At 42.8% G+C, this 25,328-nt stretch overlaps 1 protein-coding gene and 1 long non-coding RNA gene across 12 annotated transcripts in view; one reads left to right on the top strand and one right to left on the bottom strand.

The window, feature by feature from the left end:
- The window catches only part of SEMA6D (semaphorin 6D), a 217,862-nt gene extending 212,127 nt beyond the window's left edge, over positions 1-5,735 (top strand). For 5 of the 11 annotated variants that reach the window (XM_061446936.1, XM_061446932.1, XM_061446933.1 and 2 more), the window contains 3 exons: positions 159-215; positions 2,019-2,186; positions 4,223-5,735. In XM_061446936.1, coding sequence (XP_061302920.1) covers positions 159-215; positions 2,019-2,186; positions 4,223-5,526 — 1,529 coding nt within the window. In that variant the 3' untranslated portion in view covers positions 5,527-5,735. The remainder of the gene's footprint in view (positions 1-158; positions 216-2,018; positions 2,187-4,222) is intronic. The other 6 variants (XM_061446938.1, XM_061446937.1, XM_061446940.1 and 3 more) reach the window with 3 other exon arrangements.
- A 1,846-nt stretch (positions 5,736-7,581) lies between these two features.
- On the bottom strand, positions 7,582-24,108 carry LOC133265966 (uncharacterized). The gene is made up of 3 exons (XR_009742204.1): positions 23,211-24,108; positions 9,213-9,354; positions 7,582-8,134 (listed from the first exon to the last, which is right to left on the bottom strand). It is a non-coding gene; the product is annotated as an uncharacterized LOC133265966 (long non-coding RNA).
- Between the last annotated feature and the right edge of the window lie 1,220 nt (positions 24,109-25,328).

The following is a 25,328-nucleotide window of genomic DNA, read 5'->3' as shown; positions in this document are numbered from 1 at the left end:
GCCAGTTTACAGCTATTTGGGGTCTGCAGCAAAGTACTGAAGAATTTCTTTTTGTAAGCAGTAATATTTTAGTTCTTATTTTCCATTACTCAGGTTTGAGATCTTTTGCTTTCTTTTTGTTACTTTTTACTGATTACTTGTTCCTTTAATTCTTTTAGAAATTTTGCCTACTACAGCTACACCAGATTACAAAATATTTGGCGACCCAACATCTGGTTAGTTTTTTTTAATTTTTTTGAATTAATGACCTTTACTTTCCTTCAGTTCAGCATTTTCAGCCCTTTTTTCCTTCCTTTTGCACAGTTGGCAATCCTCCATTTTTGTGCTTTTACTCATGTTCCCACTGATGGTAAAGATAGTCAGACTCTTCTCACTCAGCACTTCACCCTGTGTAGCTGCATGTTAACAGCTCATTATTTATTGGGACATCTTTTATTAAAGAGCTTGATTAACATAGATGACATCTTCACTGCTCGAAAGTCCACTAAGCTTTACTCTTTATCCCCAGCCATGCATTTGTGAATGCCCCTATTGGTCATCTCTAGTAGATGAATGGCAGAATTTCATCATCTTCCTCCTTGCCTCTCCTTTCCTCTTTGCCTTCGTTCCCAGCAAGCTTTTTGCACAAATACACATTTCCTACAATGTGTATTTCTATATTTTTGAGATGTTTTAAGTAGCTTATGATAATGGAAAAATTTAACATCACAAACTGTGTAGCTGAATGAGGACTTGAGTAGACAAAGGTGGCTTAGAAAAAAATGCATGCATTATTGTCAGATGGACTTTCACATCTTTTCCTCCTTCAGTGGTTTTCAAATGGTGTTTTCACTGTCAGCCCCTGGTGTGAAGGGAGGCGGGACCCAGTATTCCTCCACTGAACTCAAAAAAGCAGAACCTGTGTTGACTTCAACTGGAGCAAGACTGAGCTCTTATTTTCCAGTCTTTGCTCCTTGGAACTTGGGTCTCTGCTTTCAAACCAGGTGCACGTTTCTGACTGACAAATATGAAAACAGTCTGTTTTGGTAAGAGCGCAGCAAGAACAAGAACGCTGTTTTGTATTTTAGTTTGCGATATTTGCACTTCTGTAACTTAATAAGAAGTAATGCTTGAGACAAATATTTTCCAGATATATTTACCCATACTGTAAGTTAGGGGCTCACTTAGGAAAGCAAAATAAACCAAAACTGTTCCATGGAAATGCTGCCCTGCTTACACAAGTGTTTACTTTATCAGCTGAATTTTCAAAGTGATATTTTAGGACACAGATACAACTGAGCATTATTTCAAGTAAGTAAGTGTGCTTTTGAAGTACATTTCTCAGTCAGATCTTGAGCCATAGACATTCATGCCTAAACCTGCTGGGACAATGAACACGAAGTACTTGAGTGTGCAAAGCAGACTTTGGATTGTAACCCCAATTTGATGTGTTTCCTCCTCACGTGCATTTTCAAGTAGGCCGTGGTGATTTTGTTCAGCAAATGTACTACAGAGGAGCAAGAATCTGTGCAACATTGTTCCTTAGGAACCATTACAAAACAGGGGTTAAAACATTCCTTTCATCCCCACCTGTAGAAATGGCTTATTCAGCAGTTCCTGGTATAACCTAATAGCGCTAGTGGAGCTGATCTGGTTTCTCAGGAGTAACCTGTCAGGAGCGCGGATCTTTCCAAGTAACTTTTTTTTGTTGGTGTTTAGAAGGCAGCCAAGTGCATTGTCTCCAGTGAGGAACATGGCAATTAAATAGAATAAAATGTGCTTTTCACCTGCACCAGTTGCTTACTTTAACTTTTGCACTGCTTTCGTGTTTGACTTCTGGCATTTTCGGCTAGCAGCTGTTGATGTTTTAATGTATTTTTTTGTGTTGAAGCAATTGATTTTGATCAGCCCTCTGTACCTCTGCAGAGTGTAGGGGGGTCACGTTTTGCTCTGACTTGTAACTCCCTTTACATACTGTCTCCAGCTATAGCTTAGATGTGCCATGAAACACGTTAATAAAAATCTGTTTGCCACCACAGACATGAAGTTCTCCTCAGCTTCCATTACCACAATGGCAAGTATCCCAGTTATATCACCCAAAGTGATTGGTTCCTGGAAACCTAAAGTGACTGGCTCTCGGAAATTTGTAGTTCAAGATGACCCAAACACTTCTGATTATTCTGATCCATTATCAGGTGTCCCAAAGGGTAAGGCCTTACCAGGGAATACATTGCAGCTGAATGGAAACCTGATAGTCTCAGCATTGTCTAAGGCTAAAATGTAATAGCCATGATTGTTAGGCTATATTTTACACCCATTTCCTGTGAATATGCAGACAGTGCAATCATGTTTTTCTTACCTACTTATCTGGTGTACAAAGTGCTGCTTAGAGCTTATAATGGGAAATACAGATAATAAGCTCAGCCTTTTATTCCTGGGGTGCTCCAAAGCTCCCATTAAAATCAGTAGGAGTTCTGGATGCATTAAAAAAATCTACATTCAAGACTTTTTCTGCAGCTCTGATGGTTGTTTTCAGACCAGTCTTGTTTGGATAAGACTATTGGTGCTCATGAGTGGTTGCTTACAAGAGCTTAAGGGAGAGTTGGTTCTTTGGTTGGTTTGGAGTGGCAGAACAGAAAACAAAGCACAGGTCCATGGGAGATCCATGCATTAAATGGGGTGCATCCCAGACTCTGCCTGCCTGCACCACCTTTCTGAAGAGCATGGGTCAGATCTGAGTAAGCATGTGTTGAAATTTTAAGCTGTGGCTATGAGCATCCTTTTACAGATGATCTCAGTGCATAGTGAGACACACGCAGGTTTTAACCTGAACATAAGAAGCATATTCTGCGTATAACTCATCTTTCTGTAGGCATTCGTTCGGCTAAGTGAACCTTTGATTAGGCTCTTGCAGCAACAAAGGGTTTAATTCAGCAGAACTACTGCAGTCAACCAAAGAATCCAGAAGCTTTCACTCCAATAACAAAAACTTAACCCAAGTCTTCATCAGTACACAGCATAGCCAGGTGACAGACATGTTTGCACAATTCTGTATTTACTGAAAATCTCACCAGCCAAAACCCATTTGTGTTTTATTACCATTCACCAAAACATATCAGGTTTCCTGTCAGCCATTCTGGCAGTGCATTTGTCATTTTAATTTGTTGCAGTTATTTTCCATTTTGCTTTAAGTTTTTGTTATCATTTGCTCTCCTGTCATAGCTAATAGTGAACTTTATTCATGTTTTCTTTCTTCTGCACTGTGCCATTAAAACCTATAACCCTGAACATTAACAATGTTCAAAGGCCTTGCCTGTAACAAAAGTGAACCTGTTCCTTCCTCTTGCTCTTTCATTTTAACATGCCTTGGGATAGTTAACAGAATTACTTCCATTAAAAACTAACGTTGTCTTAGTTGCAAGATGTCTGTGGTTGCTTTAAAAAAATCTCAGAAAACAAAGGGAGCTTGTTAATACACAAATAAAAAACTAATCTAGTATTCAAGGTTTTGGTCTAAGCTAAAAGTTTTCTAAATTTTAACATTCTCTAATAATTTAACCTTGCAATTTGGGGGTCTTTAATGTTATACAACTATTTATGTTCATTATTGACTAAAAAGAAAAATTAGTGCTCTAATAATCTGGAACTTCCACAGTTGCACATTTATGTAATGCAAGGTGTGCCACTCCAAGACTAGCAGCCTGTGGCTGGGTTAGTTCACAAGTCCTACACCGTAGTAGATTAACGTGGTTATCACTATGCAATATGTACATGATAGAGTTTTACACAACATTTGCATAATCCTGTCTCTCTTGCTACTGATTTATGAGTTGGGCAGAAACCTGAGAGAGAAATCCATCCATGAGTTATTGTTTTCTGGCCCAGTAGCACCTTCCAACCTCAATTTTCCAGATGAAATTAATAATGTTAATAACATACAGGCCCCTATTTGTGAGCCTTAAAGAAAATTTGGGGACAGGCTAAACAGAAAGACATACAAGGAGAGAAGCTTGAACAAGAATTTTGTGTTATAAAGGAAAATGGACAGTCTTTGTTTAGACTGGTCAATGCTCACACATTTTTATTTAGAAAAGTATTTGCATTCAGCAGTGCAGGATCCAGCTGAGTTACACAGAGCACTTACAGACACTTCCTAGACACAGCCCTGAGGGAGGCTACATCCTTCTCAATGTATCCATCTGAACTGTGTGTAGATTTATGATATACTGCGTGTCTTTTGCAGGTGTAAGGTGGGAAGTACAATCAGGAGAGTCCAACCAAATGGTACATATGAATGTCCTTATCACTTGTGTCTTTGCCGCTTTTGTCCTGGGAGCCTTTATTGCGGGAGTGGCCGTTTACTGTTACCGGGATATATTTGTACGGAAATCCAGAAAAATACACAAAGATGCAGAATCTGCTCAGTCCTGTACTGACTCCAGTGGGAGCTTTGCTAAACTGAATGGGCTCTTTGATAGTCCTGTTAAGGAGTATCAACAAAACATTGATTCCCCTAAACTTTACACAAACCTGTTGACTAGCAGGAAGGAGTTGCCACCAAACGGTGATACGAAGGCCATGATGATGGACCACAGGGGCCAGCCTCCGGAATTAGCTGCGCTTCCAACTCCTGAATCTACACCAGTTCTTCAACAAAAGACTCTGCAGGCTATGAAGAGTCAGTCGGACAAAGCGCTTGGTAACCTCAATGCCTCACGAAAGGAAACGCCGCTAAAAAGCCCTCAGTTTTTTCCTTCCAGTCCTCCACCGCACTCTCCTCTAAGTCACGGACATATCCCTAGTGCTATTGTTCTTCCCAATGCTACCCATGATTACAATACATCTTTCTCAAATTCTAATGCACACAAGGCAGACAAAAAGATGCAGCATATTGATCACCCACTTACAAAACCATCCAGCAAAAGAGACCACAGGAGATCTGTTGATTCCAGGAACACCCTGAATGATTTTCTGAAACACTTAAATGAAACTACTGGTAATCCCAAAGCAATTATGGGAGATATTCAAGTGGCCCACCAGACTTTAATGTTGGATCCAATGGGAAATATGTCTGAGATCCCACCTAAGGTTCCCAACAGGGAGGCATCTTTATACTCTCCTCCATCAACTCTTCCAAGAAACAGCCCCACAAAACGAGTGGACGTTCCCACCACCCCTGGAGTACCAATGACCTCTCTGGAAAGGCAGAGAGGTTATCACAAAAATTCTTCACAGAGGCATTCAATATCTGCCCTTCCTAAAAACTTAAACTCACCGAATGGTGTTTTGTTATCCAGACAGCCTAGTATTAATCGTGGGGGATACATACCTCCCACGGCAGGCACAAAGATGGACTATATGCAAGGGACGCCTGTCAGCGTTCACCTCCAGCCTTCCTTGTCCAGGCAGAGCAGTTACACGAGCAACGGCACCCTTCCTCGTACAGGCATAAAGAGGACATCCTCCTTAAAACCCGATGTGCCACCAAAACCCTCATTCGTTCCCCAAACAACTTCAGTCAGACCACTGAACAAGTACAGTTACTAGGACATGTCTGTGCTAAAAATGAGTGTGGCGTTGACCTGTACAGGTTGTGAGATGATGTTGTGGTAGACACAGAAGACAGAGACTTGCTTGTTATTACAGAGAACAAAGTGGCCAAAGAAACTGTCTTTACTTCAGCAACATTTGTGTCTTGCCACATGTAGCTATAGCAAGGCTTTGCATACTTGCTAAGAGCAAACACAAAAAACAAAGGAAAGTGCTGGTCATTACATTTCTTTTGTTTGGAGCTAAGGAGACATGTAGCACAATGGGGTGGGGGCTACTTTACTGTTCTGAATAGCTAAAAAAGTTACTGGGAAAAAAATCAGTGAGCAAATACTTGAAAAATGGGTTCCATTTTAGACTGCCATTAAGCGTGGTCCTTCCCATTAAATGTGAACGTTTTACTATGTATGCATTCACCTTGCCTCTTGCACAAATGTCAGAAAATGGTAATGTCTCAACGACTATCTGAGTTAACAATCAATTTTCTGGAATTCAGTCTCTGGCCCAACTGTAGCATTATTATTTTTTTCTCTCCATGTGTGTGGCATTTTGTTTGTGCCACAGATAAAGCTGTGCGTGTGTGTGGATGTGCGTGCGTACTGTACACACTAGGACGTGCTTAGATTCCCATTGCATCTTTTATGCTATGGAATTGTTTACATTGAGCATGACTGAACAAACAGATGACTCTGCCTTCTGCAGCCCGTTGGGTTCCGTTTGGAGACAGCTAAGGATGAACTGCACATCTCTGCCAGCCTTCTGAACACTACCGCCTCGATGAGCTAGTCACCCAGTGAAAGAGCACAGATTGTTTAATTCTTCATAACTCTGTTATGCTGCTATTGATTCAGAGCTGTGCATTTCAAATCTAGTGGTTTGGGCTGGAGCGGAGGCGTTGCGCTGTGTTTCCACAGTGCCTCCATCCAGTACCTGGCCACTGTGAACCTGTGACCCTGTACTTCTCATTGAGGGCAGCTAATAATCAATCCACTCAGCAAAGGCCTGTGTAGCTAGAGAAGGTTATGTTTTTGTTGCATTTAATAATGCCCTACACGCTGATAGACTCTTGTCAATAAAAAAGAAGAAACATTAATTGGCCTGGCAGAAGCAGTCTGTGAAAACTCAACAGTAGTGCAATCAATTCGTTTTTGTTGTGTAATGTAAGGTTGTTTTTTTTCCAAAGTCATGCAGGTAATGACAATATTCTGTAAATATTATGTGTGAGTTTACCTGAATCTGTGCATTTTGTGCCTTATTCATGCAAATGATAAAAGTACTAAAAAAATAAATGAATCTGTCAAGTGTTCTCACTATAGCACATATCTCCCGAGTGCCAGTTATAAAACCTCTCAACAGCACCCAAAAAAAAGATAAAAAGCGAGAATAATTAATGGTAACTAAAGGCAGCCTACAGTCCAAGAAGACAGCAGCATTAAATCACCTTACCATGATAAACATTCCACTCCAGTTCTCCGAAGGATCAAACACATATAATGTGAAATCAAATGAGGTTTCTAGGGTAATGGAACACCTGCTAAAGTTGTGTAAGCTATTTAGTAGGTTTTACAGTATCCACTTGCAGCTGATGTTCAACACAGATGGCTATTTTAGCTTGCAAACTACACACTACCACATTGTTTATTGAACATAACTATAGAAATAACCACAGCAGAGGAATATTCATGAATTAGTGGGACAAATAACTGCAATGGGTTTCAGAGACGGTGGAGATTTATATTATGTGTTCAAGGGGGAGAAAAGGTTAGTCACTGAAGAGAGGATCTCTGTTACAGAACAGAGGATAGAAGTAGTCATTTTTTCCTTGTAAGGCTGTAAGGGACATTTATTTCCCGAGACCTCTGGATCCAAAAATCAATGATCTCTTTTCCTAAACACTTCTGTCCTGCAACTAAAACACTACAGATTAATAACTATTAAAAATGTACTTGGTTGTCAAAAGACACAAACTGATCTGAATTCACTTTACAAATATTAATACAGACTTGTGTGAAACCGAACAATAAATGTATGTGAACCCTGATAACCTCCTGTAACATTGTGCTGCCTTGTAGATGGTAATGTGAGTTCTCTCAGTATTTATGTTGAAATTTCTAACATTCAACCTAGTCCTTATTCTTTTAATTTAATAATAAAAGATGCTTTATCCATTTGTGCAAAGGTAAACGCAGATTGTATCTTTTTTAATGGTACGGCATAAAAAAGTAACCCTTAAATGAAGCTGCTCTATACTATAGAGTACTTTAACATGTATAGATATCTTGTAAACTTGTATTGTGGATGTGTAAATAATACGTTCTTTGGGTTTTTAACACCGCATGTAAAGTCAAAATAAAATATTCCAATGTACTCAGTGTCTGATTTCATTATTAGTGAAGCTGGTTTTGTTGTTGGGATGACAGTGGAGAAGCTCTACCTGCCTTTGGTAGCTGTGTGACTGACTGGGGCACAGGAACATCCTCTCATCGGCCTCTCCAGGCACTTGCAGAGGTGGGCAGTGATGCACACAGGGGTCCTGCCTTTTCCCTGCAACCACGTGCTGCCACGTGGGGCCTCGAGGGACTGTCTGTAGGTGACTTTCGGCCTCCTGCATTAAGTATAAAATGTCAAAGTAACTGGCAGGCAGTCAGGGCGTAGCACAGCATCAGGGGTGCCCAAATAATACACTGAACAGAGTACATGCCCAGTAGGACACCTTTGTTGGAGCTTGAGCCAGGTGTCAGATGGGTTCCGGTTCCTGCAAACCTTTCTTGTTAAGGTTAGAAAAATACCAATTTTGTGCAAATACAGTACAGTTTGGAAAGAGGATCATGTGCTCCTTCTAACATACAGGCTACAAAAAGAGATAATTCCTGGCAAAATTAATTGCAGACCCTGAGCATTCCTAAACACTTACTAATGCTTGATAACTGAAATTCACGTTTCAGGCAGACAATAAAGCCCAACAGAAATATATATGCCATAGACTGAGCGTGTGCCAACATCACACGTAATTTTAAAATAATCAGGGTAATTTAGGCTCAGACAACAAATATAATGTATTCTTTTAATTAAAAGTTGATTTTAGATAATGGATTAAAATGATTTATTATGAGATGGTGCTGTCAAGATGATAGTAATAATTTGAAATTACAGTGCATGTTTTAACACTATAATGGCACCCAGTTGTAGCTTACTAAAAATATACATATATAGCTTTTAAAGGGAAAAGGAACATAGAACTAAAAAAAACACCCACCACCAACCCCCCAGACCTATAATGTGTATTTTTTCTAGTGCAGAAACAAATTTCAATTTATCGGGGGGGGGGGGGGGGGGGGGGGGGAAGAGTATTATTAATGTCTTTAAATATTAACTTTATATATGCTTCTGTATATGAACTGAAGAGCTATTGCTGTCATATGCTGCAAACCTGTGCTGCTTTTCCACATCAAAATAAATTAGCCATGCCTATGCCATGAAAGTGTCAGCCATAAAGCTAACAGCATTCCCTCTGGGAAGGGGTAGTTCCTTTTGGAGCACACCCACTTGAATAATTTTCAGTCAGGCATGAAGGGTCATAATGAGAAATCGCAAACAGTTGGGTTTTTAGTGACATAGCAATGGGCAGCTACAGCACAAATGATGGAATATTTTTGTTCAGAAAATACCTGTATTTATTTTACCTGAAAACTCTCAAGTGACCGTTGTCTGCTGTTAGTTGCTCTGGTCTATATTGAACCAGCCTTCCCTTAACCAGAGTGCTGTGAGCCAGGCAGGCATCTCTCTGGACATGCTCTGCCCAGCTACCTGGTTGGTTGCAAAAGTCTGTGAAAACAAATACTTACCCTTTGTTAGAAAAATAAGTACAAGAAAAACTCTCCCTTTACTAACAGAGGGGTCATGGCAGCCAAAGGCTAACCAGCTGTAACAGCAGCTTTTAAACTGCTTTGTCTTCACAGATGATGTCAAAGCAGCCACCTGCAGACTCTCCATTCTGAAAGAGAACTGCAACAGCAAGGAGAAGCTTAGCAAGAGAAGAAATGAAAGCAATTTGAGATTTTAACCCTCAGGTGCTCTCCTGGGTCGATTGGTTGGTTTTAAGTGTCCCAAAGTCTCTTGAAGAACACTCTGCAGCCACAACGCTAGCTGATGAGCAAGCACAAGAGGGTGCTTGATGCTGGCAGGCAGGAATATGCTGGCCAGGGGAGGTTGGCCTGAGCGCTCAAGGCTGCGGGAGGTACACAGTGGTGTGTGAAGATGGAGGCGAGGCTCCCACTCATCTCTGCCTTGCTTTGGGTTTTCTTTTAGGGAAAAACATAAATAATTTGGTACATAACACACACAGGTAAAAAGACAACACAGAAGCAGCTGCAGACCCACAGCAGTGAGGTGACTGCAAGAAAACCAATTTGTAAAGCCGTCAGCGGTTATCTCTGCCTGCGCTGCCAGCACAAACCTATGGCCTTTTAAATTGGGGTCTTAAAGTAATCAGAGTGGTTACAAAAATCAGGCTGCCTCTGTCTTAGTGCTGTCTCATTGATGCTCACTGTGCCACCCTGGGAAGATTATGCAGGGTTTGTTCAGTATAATAGATCCTCACAAGGCTCTCAGTTGGAGCATGTGCAGTAGGTCTGTTTGTAAGGTTTTCCACTTACAAAGGTTTTCTTATTTTTCCTTCTCCCTCCGTGATTCTGAGCACCAGCAAGGACATCTTGCAGGTAAATAAAGGGAAAGAGAAATCCCTTCCCATCTGGGAAAGGCTGGTATTTGCAGGAGAGGCGAGGAGCCGGTTGCTATTTCCCCAGGTGCCGGTTAATTTCATGGGATGGAAAAATGTTTTTTTAAAAACTGATCACGACAAAATACCTCATAAATGTGGCATCTGGGCTTCAGCTGCGGCGGGCGAGCTGCTCGTGTGAGCGGCAGTACCAGGAGACCAAGCTACCAACCCTGCATTTGTTCAAATGTCATCATATCGCAGTGTGAAAGAGCAAGAAACCAAAGGATTTGGGAGGAAAAAAAAACATTAAATATTTAATTAGCTTGAGCTTTGTTCAGAGAACTGGAGACTGTTTCCTTCTTATTCAGTCCTACTGAAGTGCAACTGGTGAGGGGCCTGCCTCTGGACCAGCCGCTGCTGCCTGCAAACGCTTTTGTAGGCAAATAGCATTGGCCTGACACACATCTGAAATTATAATTGTCCTGGAGTCTCGACTGAGGAACTGTTTCTGCTCTGCCTGAAATGAAATTCATTGGGAGCTCTCATTTTATTAGTGCATTCTGAATTCATCCTATGAGCTGATTTATGGGCTGCTCGCTTGCTGTTTTCCTACAGTCACCAACGACTTTTCTGAGCTCTAGTCACGGAAATCCCAACCAGATCCAAGTCTGGGTCCTACAGTGAAGGCTGCTGACCAGAGCAGAGATACCAGGGGGTCTCCATGTTTAGGTACAGTTTGTGAATTCCTTGGGCTGTATCCTTCTTGCCAGACTAGTGCCTATTCCCCTCATGCCAGCCAGAAGAGTGTTGCTCAGGCTCCTGTAATACTTTATGGGTAGGGAAGGAGAAGAAAATCTACCACATGGACAAGGTGTCCTGACCATTGTCAGGAATGGACCCCATCTATCAACAAAAAAGGAATCTTGCAACAGGAAAATTTAAATGGCCAAAAGAACCCCAACCCCAAACCCCCCTGCACCCATCTTGCTGTGCTTACTTTGTGAATCGCTGCTTGTTTTTCTAGGACAGCATCTCTCTGACTTGCACAAAAATAACAATCCTCAGTGAAGGCCCTTCTGCAGGGTTATACCTGGCTGGAAGAGCTGTTTTGTAACTTTTTCCAGTAGCTGACCTTAAACATTGGCAAAGCGAGCCCATGAGCTAACTGGGTTGCTCCTGCAGCTGAATGACAGCCTTTAACATATGTCTGTTCCTGCACAGAAATGGACAGCTGCCTAGTGAGAGAAGAAAGGTGGCAATTGGCTTTTAATTTGGGTCACTTAAAGCACAGGCTTATTTCTCCAATCTTTGATTTACACCACTGGCCTCACACGAGGGAAAAATAATCAAAAGTAAATCAGAGCAGATGAATCATAAAAGCCATGCACAAGCTGGCTGTGCCTTCCCTTGCTGCGCAGTGAATATCCATCTGATTATGCCGATTTCCTCAGGAATACACGTTGGTCAATTAACAGCTTGAGGTTTTTTTGTTACGGACTAATGGCAAATTCTTATAATCAGGCCATGTCGTATGAGCGTGAATGGCCATTAGTCACAGGTTATTGTGCCTGGCCAATGATGAGGTGAGCGAGAACCACTTCCAATATTAATGCTGGATGTGAGAATTGATTTCTGTGAGAGTCTGTGCACGCAGCTCTGCCATTCAGTCTCTGTCACTGTTAGCAAGGTGAAATACTGACTCCATCGAATGAGATGGCAGAGCTGCATGGGGCCAGGCCTTCACCCTCCATCACTCAGACATTCACAGAAAACAAATGCTAAGGAGGTGTGGGGAAGGCCAAAGCAAAACGGGATGCACATCTGCAGGAAAGCATTTGCTGGAACAGGACACAGCCCTGACATCATCTCTGGCCACATTTGCTTGAGAAGGACATCAAGGCTTCAGAGTAGGAAAAATGTCTCTGCTTTCTTTGGGCTTTTGGAGCATTTTCCTGCAGGTAAAGCAATGGCAACTGGACAGGCTTGCTTGGGCCAGCTGACTTCCTGCCACCCCTGGACTACAGAGTGTGTGGTTGTAAGTTTGCCTGGGTTTAAAATCACTAGAAAAGCCCAACATATGTTAAACTCAGCTGGGACATAAGGCACCAAACATCGGGCTCCCAGGCACAAGAGTAAAGCAAAGCTATGTAAGGGTACTGGCTGAGCTCACTGAGGCTATCCTGTGGAGAGCTGCTTGTGCTCACGGAAGAAGAGGTGCTTTGTGGTGTCAGTTTCACTTCTATTGGTAACAAAATGCCAAAATCACAGAATCGCAGCACGGCTGAGGTTGAAAGGAACCTCTGGAGTTCATCTGGCCCAATCCCCCTGCTCAAGCAGGGCCACCTGGAGCCACCCAGGCATTCAGGAAATCACTGAGCTGAAAGACAGTGAAAATGACAACTCATCCTTAAAATCCTTTCTAGAAGAACTTTCAGATTAAGCAGGTCTTTTTACATCAAGGGGAAGGCCTCCTTCTACCCAAACTGAGGCGAGTTTGAATATCTGACTACTGTCTTTATTGCAGCACTTCTCTTTGACAAGCATAGAGAGCACATCTCAAATAGTCCTCCACTGCTGAGATCCCACAGGATATCAGCTGATCCCAACGCAGAACCTACCACTCTCCAAGCGAGGCTTTCATCTGAAGTGACATCACGATCAAAGGCGAGGTTGCACAGAGCAGCGCACTGAGGAAGTCATGTGGTATTTCAGAGCTGCTTCATTACTGGGATGGGTAGTTCAGAAAGCACTTGAAAATGACATTTCACTGCACATGATCTGTTCCGTACTACAAGCGTTCCCTGCTAGTTCCTGCTGCTTCAGTTGAACTGGAGTACTCGGTAAAAGGCTGGATTTCCTCTTCCACGGGAACAAAACTCCAGGTAGAATTTCTCTCCCTACTCTGAGGGAGGGGATGTGCCTCAAGAGGCTCTAATGACATAAGATACTGCAGGCCAGGAGGGACAGGATATCCCACAGGACACAAAGCAAGATCAGTTGCCAAACATCACATTTCAGACTAAAACTGCTTAGAAACCTGTCATCTCAATTCAATGGGTGCCGTGGGAGGGGGATGGAAATGTTTGCCCTGAAACTGGTTGCTGGACAATGGACAGCTTTATGATGTTGGCTTCTAAAAAACGTTGCTCAAATGCCACAGAGCCAACAGTGTCAGCAGTTTCTAACTAAATCCAGCACTAGAGTTTTCATACTCCTCCCTGTGTTGTCCAAAACACAGGACAGTTTCACTTGTCCTGCACAGGTCAATAACTGCACTGTCCTGAAACCTCACTTTTGGGTATTTTAGTGCTCAGTTGTTTTTTCATAGAGTCCTTCCAGTGAAGGATTCTCCTTTTTCTGGCTGCTACTTCATAGGGAATAGCCCCACTGCCCTCTGCTTCAGTTCAAGGTCAATTCAGGGTGAGAGGAACCCAGCCTCAGAAAGACAGACTGCACCTTTGTTATGGCACCTGACCTCACCCCCAAGCTCGTCACAGCATGGGGGACTAGAACCTTCCCTAGGATGGTTCTCCATTAGCTCTTTCCCACCAAGCATGGGCTCCTCCATCCCACCAGTGTAACTTGGGTGTTGCCATTCGTACCTCTGAAAACTTCCCCAGATCTCATCAAACACCCATAAACAGCTTGTCCACAACAGAGTCGGGGAGAGCAGTGGGGAGAGAGACCCACACCAAACCAGGAATCTCAAAGCAAGACTGGAAAACCCATAGAAACCAGCAGGAGATACATTTTTGAATACCACTCATGCCTTTGAAAATCCCCTCAGCTGTTAGGCCTATTTAATCCTCTGTCTTCTGTTCAGACATTAACAAAGACGCCAGCTATGATGTGTATCATTCACCCTGTAGGCACAGGGAAGAACCATGGCTTCTCTGGAAAACATACCAAATCCCCTAATTCCAAGCTGAAGAAGCTGCAGACACCAACTAGCTAATACCTCACGATGAACACTGGGTTTCAGCCGGTAACCAGAGACCTATGAAGTCCCCGAAACCTTATTTAAGTATGTCTGAACTACCCAAAGTTGCAGAATGTGTTTTCATTCTGGGGCTGTGTATGCTCTTGGTTGAGTTGTTTTGCTGTTGTGGCTGTTGCTTTAAAATAAAGCAATTCTGGAATACTAACACATCTGAGTGGATTTTTCCCCAAGAATATTACGAAAGTTGACACTAAAGGCACCAGCCTGAGCTCAGTTTCTGTCTGATTTAAAGAATTTATGCCAGCCAACCAGCAATATTTTTTTTATCATTAACCCCGGAGGTTAAATGGAAGTTTACTAGAACCAGAATATGTTAAATGAATAATTGCTCTTGGCTTCTTTCAGGAAGTCTCTCTCTTACCCCAATAATCAGTTCAGCTGCAAAGAGATCAATAAGGTCTTTCAATTCAATGAGTAGAAGGCATACATTAAAAAGTTGGGAACAAACCTAATGATAGACTGGAGAAGATATTGCAGGCTGTTACCGGGAGGTTTGACACTAAATCTATCTGCTAAAAATTCTTGAGGAAAGGTTACTGCCCATACACTAATGCTGCCAAATGGAATAATTTGTTAGTGTTGTTTGAGAAGATTTCCTGGCATTTATCCACAAAGACAAGACTTGTCTGTTAAATCCTCATTACAGGAGAAACCAGGCTTTTAATCCTGAAACCCAAAATAGCTTCAGAGGCCAACCCTGATTGGACCTTCCAGTCCCATAAATGGATGAAGCAGGTTATCATTTCCTTAGATGACAAGGTCCCAGTTAAGAATTCTCTCCCTGCCCATTCAGGAGACTCACAGCGTAAGAGCTCACCAGGTGCACTGTATGCACTCCTTTGCCACTTGCCTTAGGAAGCTGTCTCATAGCAGCTGGGGTTTGTTAGCCCCAGCAACGGTCACTCAAGACAGTTCAGTGCAGGTTACGCTTGTGAGCAAAGATTGAATTCAAAGTGATTTAGTGTCAGTCTAACTGAAGGACATGTAACAGTATAACCCCCCCCCCCCAGTTATATCCTCTTTGGGGCTGCAATTATACCAATAGTTTTAGATCATTAAATGTAGCCATCATCATATTTTTCTATCAATCTCTTAAGCCAAATATGCAGACTCAGAGAGAAAATGAGTGAGTTTTAAGGGCTGCACTGTAACAAGAGCTCGGTGGCAGTGTCCACAGCAGTACACTGGAGCTTAGCTGTGCTTCCCAGCGGAGCAGCATTTCTACATCCCTCACTAACATGTTAGAAGGATTTCATGCTGCAGAATTCCCTCCATGGATTTAAACCCTCAGAGAGAGAAATGTCTTGGTTTATTCCCAGGATGTTTCCGTACACCAGAAATCACCCAGCAAATTACTTCTGGTCATATTTGGCAGGGATTTACCACCAGTAGTTCAGTTCTCATCTCAGAGCTTTCCTCAGTGGCTCCATTTTGCTCTTGTTAAGTAAACAAGACTAGCACTCAGAAAAGTGCTCAAAGTAAAGCATTTTCTATTAGGTGCCTGACTGAAATAAGCATTTCAATTAGATTCATTAAGGAAGTTATTACTTGTTAATTGAATAGCAACAGACTGCTAAGGATCACTTATTGAGGTCTAATAAGTATGTAAGAGTGAAATCTACTCTTCATGTAATTCCATCAGCAATAAACTAGTATAATTAGTTTCTTACTAGCAAACTTCAATTGTGGGGAATTTGGAGGCAGCTAATTGGCACTTAGGAAAATACCTATAGTAAGTTAGTGCAGTATCAATTAACATACTTATGAAATGTCAGTTTAAACTCTGAACAAATAATTGATACCAATGGGCTGTGGGTTACTTGGTTAAATGCTGCTTAAGTGCTTAAACTTTCAGATTCAGAAAGAATTAAAACAAGTCCTCTCACTGCTCTTTCTGAAAATGAGTTCCTATGGCTCATTTCCAGGTGTATAACCTGTGAATTACCTGCATGAACCATCAGTAAGGGCTCGGGTGCTGGCTGTGCACACTGACAGATTCGAGGACTCCCTCGCCCAGGCTGATGCCTGCTCCGAAGCCTGCTTGCCCCTGGTCCCTCACTCTGTGTGCTGGTTGTTTGGCAAGGTAATTTCACAGAACTGTACTTCTAAAGCAGTGTGAATGGCCTGAGGACCAGGTAATCCCCGCTCCTTGTGCTTCAGCAGGCTCAGAAACCACAGGACTTCACTCCTGACCAGTCTGACCAAATTAAGGTTCATACCTCATGGCTGTGAAGTCTCATTTTATACATGAAGAATCTGAGGCACCAAAGCAGTAACTCTTGCCCAAAGGTGACTCAGAAAGACCACAGTAGCTCTGGGATCAATTCCTTCCCCAGGAGCTAGTACAGACAATGCTTTCATGTGCCATTTGGACAGCATAGCCACCTTGAGCTGATGGATCAAGGTAAACATCACTAATTGTCTGGTCAGAACAAGCGGCAGCACAACCAGCCTTCACGGCTCTAGTCCTGTGATCTTATCGCAGCTCTGTCTCTTCCTCCAAATATCCTCCAGATGTTCTGGAAAGGCTCTGCCTGCCTGCTCAAAATGCAAATCCCTCTGCTCTCTCTTTGACTTAACATGCAGTTTGGCTTCAGGAAATGAAACATTTTGCAATTGCACAGAGCTTATAGAAGACTTCTGTTTGTACGCAAAGCCTGAGCCTTCATGCCCGACAGGAGGCATTGGGAACAGCAGCAGGAGAAGGTAAGAAACGCACACTGCAGGGAGCAGAGCCCTTGGTGACAGAGGCCATGGACTGGAGCTTCAGTGAAGGGTTTTGGAGAGGAGGCCGAAGCGCAGAGGTGAGATGCTACCAGCGTAGACACCAGGCAGGAGAACTGAGGACAGCAGTGGACCCACCAGGGTGTGGGGTAGGCAAGGAGGGAGTGGAGGGGAGCACAGGGCTGGGGTCTGAGCCCAGGCGAGGAGGGCAGGAGGGGCAGGAGCAGGAAGCTGTTGGCAGGGGCAGTCCTTACCGTTTTAAGGGTATCTGCACAAACCAATTTTAGAAAGTTCTATTTTAAAGCAGGGTCACCCCTCCCCCTGCACGCACACACAAACACTGATCCATCGTGTGGAAATACTTCAGACTCATCTGTTTAAAAACATTGACAGCATATCCCTGTCAGCTATGAGTGTGATGGTTTTTTTCAGCTATGCCAGCAGAAGCCCTAATGTAGACACAGCTGTAATATGAGCAAAAAGGGGGGAAAAAAAGTTCCTTTTTGCCAATACAGCTTCTTTTGCTCAGGCAACTGATACAAGCTATATTTTTTGCAAGCTTTTTCCTAGAGTAAGCCTCTGCACTCTGAGTAACTGTGCTGTCAGTGCAGCTATGCACTGGCTTCAAAAAAGGTGTCCAAAAGACCTTATATGTGTTGGGGAAAGGACAGCACCCCGCGCTATGAATCCCTGTCAGGACCTGCAGCTTGTAGGCATGGATGCAATAAAAATACAAAGTAATAATGCATTCTGAGCCCAACTTTCCCAAGCTCCAGAATAATGGCAGCCAAATCCTTCCCACTTCCCCAGCCTTCCTAACAAGCAGCTCTAACCCACTGTAGTATTGCAGGTAATCAATGTCTGCTTAGAGTAAATTCTATCTCAACACTTGGAGCTGGCTCAGCTTCCAGAAAGCCCTGGGAAGACGAGAAGTATGAGAAGGACTTTTCTGTTCTGTATGAATGGAACAAAACTCAAGCATTTGGGGGGAAAGGCAATCTCAAGTAATAAATAATGCAGTAACTCCAACATACCTTTTAAAGCTTCAGTCCCCTTATAATTTAGTGTTTGAAATGCTATGCTATTCCTTTGGAAGCGTTTTCTCTACTGCTGCTGATGGTCTGTCTTCTTAGACACTTGAATAATGTCCCTCTTCCTCTTGTAACATCTTCTTTCACTACTCCTCATGCATAGTAATGCTAATAATCTTGCAGCTTTCAGCAACATTTTTCTTCCTTTAAATGAATGTCTGGTTTTATGCAAGGCTGTTTTGTTCAGCACCTTGTCTCCTGCATGACTCTTTCACTGCGCAGTGTACCTGTGTACATACAAATGTCTATTTACTGCTGCCCATTATGAGCTGTTCATGTTCCATTTAGCAGCATACAGAAGAATCAGTCTAATTGATTACCTATATTGTATAAATTGTAGCAAAGCATAAATGATACCATCAAGATTAGCTTGCTATTATGTTGAATATTGTACAAATATATATGTAAGTAAAGTATAATCCCTCCCAAAAGAACTTATACCATCATTAACTAGAGACCTTTTCCATGTGAAATGGACTTGATACCCAGCAAATTATGCAGTGGATAATACTATGTGCAGTCATGTAGAAGGACATATTTTATACTACCTGACCACCACAGAGTTTTACAGTTCCTTTCTCTGGGAAGCTGAATTCATATTATATCACCTCCTAAATGTAATGATGTAAATATGGACAATAGGTAAGCATTAAGTTCATTTATCAAGGGGAACTGGGCAATTCATCTCAGGTTATGAAGCAAGAAAGGACAAGAAATGCAAATAGAATCCAAAATTTAACTGTTAGTCCAGTCCTGTAACCAATATAGAGCACACTAATGTGCTTTGTGCTTCTAAGTTATTTTTAAGCACCTTCTCAGTCATCATTAAATGTTAAAAGGATCTTGTATCTTTTGGAAAGGGTGCAGCTGAAGATCCTGGCTGTTTCCAAAGCTTCCTGAAATAGAAAACCTCACGTGTAAATGGCCAATATAGGATTTCAAATGCATTTTATATAAATAATTCTGGTAGGAAACCTGGACTAAGATCATTTTAATGGCTTTGATACAAGTGCACAGTTGGTCTATGAACTTGCAGCCACTGCAAAAAGTAATCACATTAATCTGAACACTATTCCAATGGCAGCTGCCGAAGAAGTGAACACCAAACAAGTCAGCTCAGGCCCCTGCTGCTCATTTCACCAGTGTCCTCCTGCTGCACTTACTTAATATTATCACTGAAAAATCCAGAGAGAACCCTTCTACTAACATACTGCCTTGAAACAAAGTCATACGCTGCATTCTCAGAAACAGTCGCACACTATTAAACAGAAGAAGTAAATTCTGAACAAAAGCCTAGAATAAAGGTGAAACACTCAGACACCTTCAGAACATTGAACATGATTACAGCAAATGCCATCCTTTGCTTTTCCTTTGAATTGATGCTAACAAGTAAAACATTTTACTTGTCTCTGTTTACCAGGAGAACATAAATACTGCATAAACTACATCTTCTTGCCAATTAAGCTCTGTCTACAGGATGGCAGCTTGTTCTAACTATACTTTCAAAGAGCTGAAAGCTCAGTGGTTGTGCAGGAGCAATGTGAAATGCTAAACACATACAAAATTTGGTTTTCATTAAATAAGTACTTAAGAAAACCTTAAATGTCTCAGCCAGAGATTGGCTAAAGATCTGTAGCACCGCTCAAAAGGATCTATGTCCAGTAAGTATTTCATGAAACACCTGAAGTGCTGGGGGAGCCTACATCCTAGCCTAAATAGCAGCTTCTGAAGGGATTTAGAGTCACCTTTCCTAGGAAGAGGACCACAAAAGCACTCAGGTCTTTCTGAGGTGCTAATGCACTACCTGGCAACCCAGCAAAACCCTGCCTAGGCCTTCTACATGTTCCAGCTTCCCTAATTTTGCCCATGGAAGCCCCTGTTGCTTATGTGCCGAGCTGATGCTCAGAACCCTACAGACTCCTCTCAGTGAGCCAGCTGACCCACTCCTTGGTATTGTAATGCCAGAGTTCCTGGTGCTGGGATCCTGATGAAGCCTTCCTGTTATGGGCTTGTTGCACTCCAGAAGTACAGGCAGAGCTGTGTATTTACAGTGTAGGGACACTTTCAGAGCTGCCAGGGCCACACAGCTCGTTTGGGGGAATTTTATGCACAAAAGCTTCAAGGCCTCTGAATGCCAGCACAGGTACAGCACTGGGTGGGCTCCTGGTCACTATTCTTGCAGAGCAAACACTGAGTGATGTTGCAGCGGAAGCATCCTGCAGTATTGTGTGCTGTTTAGTGGGGATAGAAAAAAGCCCTTGTCCTTAGTCTCCCACCAGGCAAGTCCAGGGACTTTTGCCAATTCAGCATGAGGTGATCTAAACTTAACTGTTTCAATCTGCCTATGATGGGCTGGCTCTGCCTCCAAAGCTGCAAGCTGGATGGAGACATGTTGTTAGGACTTATGGATTGTGTGGAAACTGGAACAGCTTCCAGTGGTTTTGTGCAAAGCTGGAGCCTGGCTTGTGAAAGAAATGACAGTGTAATATCAAAGAGTATCTTTCAGTCAGCCCAAGGATGAAACACCCTGGGTGCTTCTGCCTTGCTTGAACACCCCAATTCCAATTTCCCATTTCACACGGAAGCAAAACATGAAAATTGTATGCCTAAGCGTGGTTGCCCTGTCTAATACAAACTGGGCTGTGTTCCACAGATTACGGAATGAAATATTAGCATCAAGTACCACCATGCAGTGTGCAACATCTGGAAAGAAGCTATAGAGCCATTTCTATTACTTTTATAGAAGAGAAAGTGCAAATGGTAGAAGGCATGAGAGGGAATTCTAACAGATTGTACATTGCTGGGGACTCTCTTTCCAGCTGTGGCAAACCTGATAATAAACCACACAATGATCTCGAAGCTCAAACATCAGCAAAAACAAAGCAGCCCCCATGGAGAGCTTCCATGCAAGGCAGGCTTTCAAAATGGTGGCTCCCCACATGTAAGAGGCAGGCTGGGTGCTTTGGAGAAAATCTGAAAACATTTAAAGGATCAAAGTATAGCCTTGAGTGAGATATTCCTTTTTTTGTTTCCTTGGGGGAGGTTTTCCTTGGTTTGTGCATTAAATAATAAAGAGAGCAGACACTTTGCTTCCAACAACATCCTCGATGAGCATATATTCTGAGGAGAATAAAGCGAAGATGATTAGAAAGCAAAAACAAAGGAGACAGGAGGAATTCTAGGGACAAAATGTTCTTGACTGGCTATGGAGGAGGAAAGAAATCAAGAGCTGCAAACCAGCAGCCCCTGTTATTTGCAAACACGTACCAAGGAGGCTGAGAATAGATCCAATGACAGCTGCAGCCTAATTGATAGGAGACTCGCCTAACAGGTTGTCAGACTGCTGCGTGGCTCCAGTCCAGGCCGCGTTGCTGGAGGCACAATGTTAGAAACACTGACAAACATTTACTAAAAATAAATAAAATAATATTGCAGGGCAAAGGGAACGATTGCTCCGAGTGACTGCTCGGAAAACCGCCTCAGATCTCGAGGAAAGGGGAAAATCAGCGGCAAAACGTGTGAGAGTCCCCCAGGGCCTGCAGGACAGACACAGGCAGCCTGCCAAGGCACTCCAGGATTGTGCTGCCTGTCAGGAGCATTGGCTCTTGGTGCGCTGAGAGCAGACCTCCACAGCAACACCGAAAATAACCACCAGATCAGCAAAGAGCACAGTCAGGAGAGCTGGCTGGCTGCGAAAGAAAATGGTATTTGATGTATAGAGATGGATCTGTTTAATGGTAGGAAGGAAACCACAGGGCAGGTCTTTGAACTCTTTTATTTACCAGGAAAAGGATGTATGGCTTCTTTGGCCAGTGGGGAAGGGAAGCACTGTGAGAGAGTTGAAAGTAGCTTCGGTCCAGCCCTTAGCCCATCCCATGCAACATGCTCACAGCCAGAGAGTCACATTTAGGATTCAGCCACATGCTAGGACAGAAACCTTGAAAGCTGGAGCTCCCAAGTCAGCAATACATCCAAGCAAGCTGCAGAGCAGACAGGTGAACAAGAGAAAGCCAAAGTGGGAAGGAGAAGGGGGAGGAGAGAAGCCATATGGATGAAAGCCTGTTAGGACTGTGAAGGCTGCTCTCTTTGAAGGAGATCCAGCCTTGGTAAAGCTGAGACTCTATGTGGGAGGGGAACAATCTTCTGAAGGTAACACCTAACACTATAAACAGCACCTAGGACAGGAATACTACAGTTCACGCATGGGCAGAGGGACCTTGGGCCATGGGTTCACAGTCCCTCTGGATTTACTAGCACTACCAAACAGACAACTCAAGTTGATGATGAAGAGACCCCTTCCACAGCAAGGGGAACAGAGCAAAGAAAATCAGTGCTGGCTGAGCAGTCTGTCTTCCATTGCTCTCCGCTCTCCCCCATGGTTTGGGATTAGAGCACTTGACACTTCTCTGTCAATTTCCGGTTAACAGTGAAGATGATCAGCAAATTAACACATTCAGAATTCATTCCTAGGATTACTTCATTAATTTCTATAGAAAGGAACTTCAGAAGAAGCACTTTCTGTACTTGGTCACACCATGAAATTAATTTCTGTCCCTGAGAATGTCCAAAAAGGTTGTGAAATAGCCATAAACGATGTTCTGCACAACTAACCAAGTGATTTTACATACCAAATAAACTCATAAACCTCCCTGTCCTCACATGCTACAAAACAAAGCCAAAATGCACTGAGGAATCATTTGCTGCTCTCTGCTTTATGGAAAAGGGATATTAGGTCTTTATGACCCTAAAATTAAATCTCAGAGGGCACGTTTTTCCCCATAGCAACATACAGATGTCACAGGGCCACCAAGAAAATTAATGGAGCAGCCACATGGCTAACCACCCTCTAGGGTACTTCAGTATATGCTCCTCAGCATTTGGCAGATCTGTGGGTAGCTACAGGAGAGCACCACAGGCAATGGTGCTGCTGCATGACGGTGATTCATTGTCAGAACCGGGTTTCAGAGGTAGGTTTCTGCAGCGTTCTCTGAAATCCCAGCCTGCTCATCATTATCTCCCCCTGAAGCGCAACTATTAGCAGACACTTCTCCTTTATTAGGTGAGTTCAGCAACATGGTTTCCAGTATAGAAAATAGGGAATAACAAATGAGAAATTCAGAGCAACAATCATGAAACAAAACCTCACCAATAACGAGAGCCAATACTCTCAAGAGACTTGTGCTTGGTGGATGTATGCGTGCATACAAATATCCAGCTTATGTGTGCAGGTGGATCAGAAGTCTTTCTGATAATCACTGTAGGAGGTGAGTCTATTTCCAAGCTTTACAACCAGGCACCTCTGGATTGTGCACATTCTGAGAGTATCAAATAAAGAAAACTGTATCAGTCACAACTCTGCTACCCATTCACAGCCTCAGATCTGGCTTAAAATATTAGCTATTCCATGTCCTATTAACTGTAATGAAAACTTAATCCCTGGACTATGGGGAGAATAAAATCCTGTTGAAGGTTAGCCTTCGCTTCATACGGCCCAGTACTCAGTTCCTTTCAAGGTGCTGTGTGGGAGAAAAGGCTGTAGACAGAACCACTGTTTTTGTGCTGTTTATTAAATAAACTCCCTGAAGAGCACACTTGCATTGCATTACTGCAAGAGCAGAATTACTGCTTGTGCTGGAAACCAAACACCTCAATTTTTCATACAGAAACTTTTTGCCCCCTGTAAAAGACCCTGACCCAGGTTGGGTGAAATTTAGAAGCATGATCTCCTTATTGACTTTAATAGAAACAGGATTGAGCTCTATAATCAGCTTTTATTTAAGGCAGGCATGCTCTTTTGTACCATGTTTTTGTAACTTCACTAGACCTTAGAAAGCATTAACCTGTTTTGAATTCACAACACTACTCCTTAAATAGTGGACTCTCACCCCAGAGACTAAGGACACTGCAACACTGACCTCCTGCATCCAGTGATTTTGATCATGAGTTTGCATCCCAGAACTGCAGGTCAGGTTTAGATCCCAGCTCAGTACATGAGCACATAGTGGGAGTGAGCAGTTATTTTCTAGGGCACATGAGTCAAATGCTCCATGCTGATAGAGAAAATTGTATGGTTACTGAATGTAAAAGAGCCGCTGCTTCTTTGCAGCCAGCCCACTTCAGCAGAAACCTCTGTAGGAAATAATGTAGAATCACTTTGTCACTGAGAAAAGCACTGAAAGATCTCGCTTACTGACAGGGAGCAAGAGGTGGGAGATAGAAGAGCACAGGAATATTCAAATGCAGTTTGGGGTTTTGCAATAAAAACAACTTTCTGCTTTTAAATGGAACAAACTGTAGTTAGTCCATTTCCCCAGACAGCAAAATCAGAATTTTTGGAATGCCAGAAACTATTCTTAAGTTGTGTCTGTGTCATCCCAAGAAGCCCATGTAGCCACAATATTCAAAATTCAGAAAAGGGTTGAGCATGTCAGAAGCAGACCCAAAGCTCCACACACCAAACCAACATAGTGAACATCAGCAAAGAAGTGCACTTTTGAAGTTTCGTTCCTTGTTGGAGCATAAATCCTGGGCAAAGACTGCAGGCTTCTCAGCAGGGCTTCATCACCCCAGATGCCACAGCCACCTTCTCTATAGTTAACATGAACTTTCAGGCACTCACCTGGGCTCCGGCTATGCTGCAACCAACCAGCCTTTGATTCACCTATCAGGTAAAGAAAAGTAGTTCCTGCTCTGGTCTCAGTACTGTGGTTTATAATTCATTTCTCACTCAAATTCAAGTGATTTCAGATTCAGTTAACATTATTCAATGCTGACATATGGCAGGCATTGGGACCATAGGTCAAGGCCATTTGTTGACCATTCCCAATGCTCTCCAACATAGCAACAGAATTGCTCAAGTACATCCTCTTTGCAATTTGAGAACTGCAATCACCAACTGTGTTCCTTTAGCAGGGTCACACTTTCCTTCTGCTACAACAGTAAAACTCATCCCTGTGGGATACTATCCAGGGCAACACTGTGCAAAGAACTCCCCAGAGCCACAGTGCTTTACATCCCCATCATCCGTGCCAAGCATATTTCTAGCATTAAAACCAAATCCCAGCACAGATGACAAGAGCAACAAAAAACCCCAATTCCCTGCTATGAAATCTTACACAGCCCTCTGTGCTCCAAGTGACTGTTGTGGGGAGGCAATACATGAAATAATTAACTGTTTATGACAGGCAATGATTTCAGACACTACTTGGAGGTACATGGAGTAAGGGCAAAAATGTGGTAGAGCAGAGTTCTGCTACTGAATCTG

The sequence above is a fragment of the Pezoporus flaviventris genome, unplaced genomic scaffold, assembly GCF_033815535.1.
Source record: "Pezoporus flaviventris isolate CSIRO_AGI_PZ_B2104156 unplaced genomic scaffold, CSIRO_AGI_Pfla_v1 ptg000006l, whole genome shotgun sequence".
Lineage (NCBI taxonomy): Eukaryota > Metazoa > Chordata > Aves > Psittaciformes > Psittacidae > Pezoporus > Pezoporus flaviventris.
This window is presented reverse-complemented; position numbering and strand designations above follow the sequence as displayed.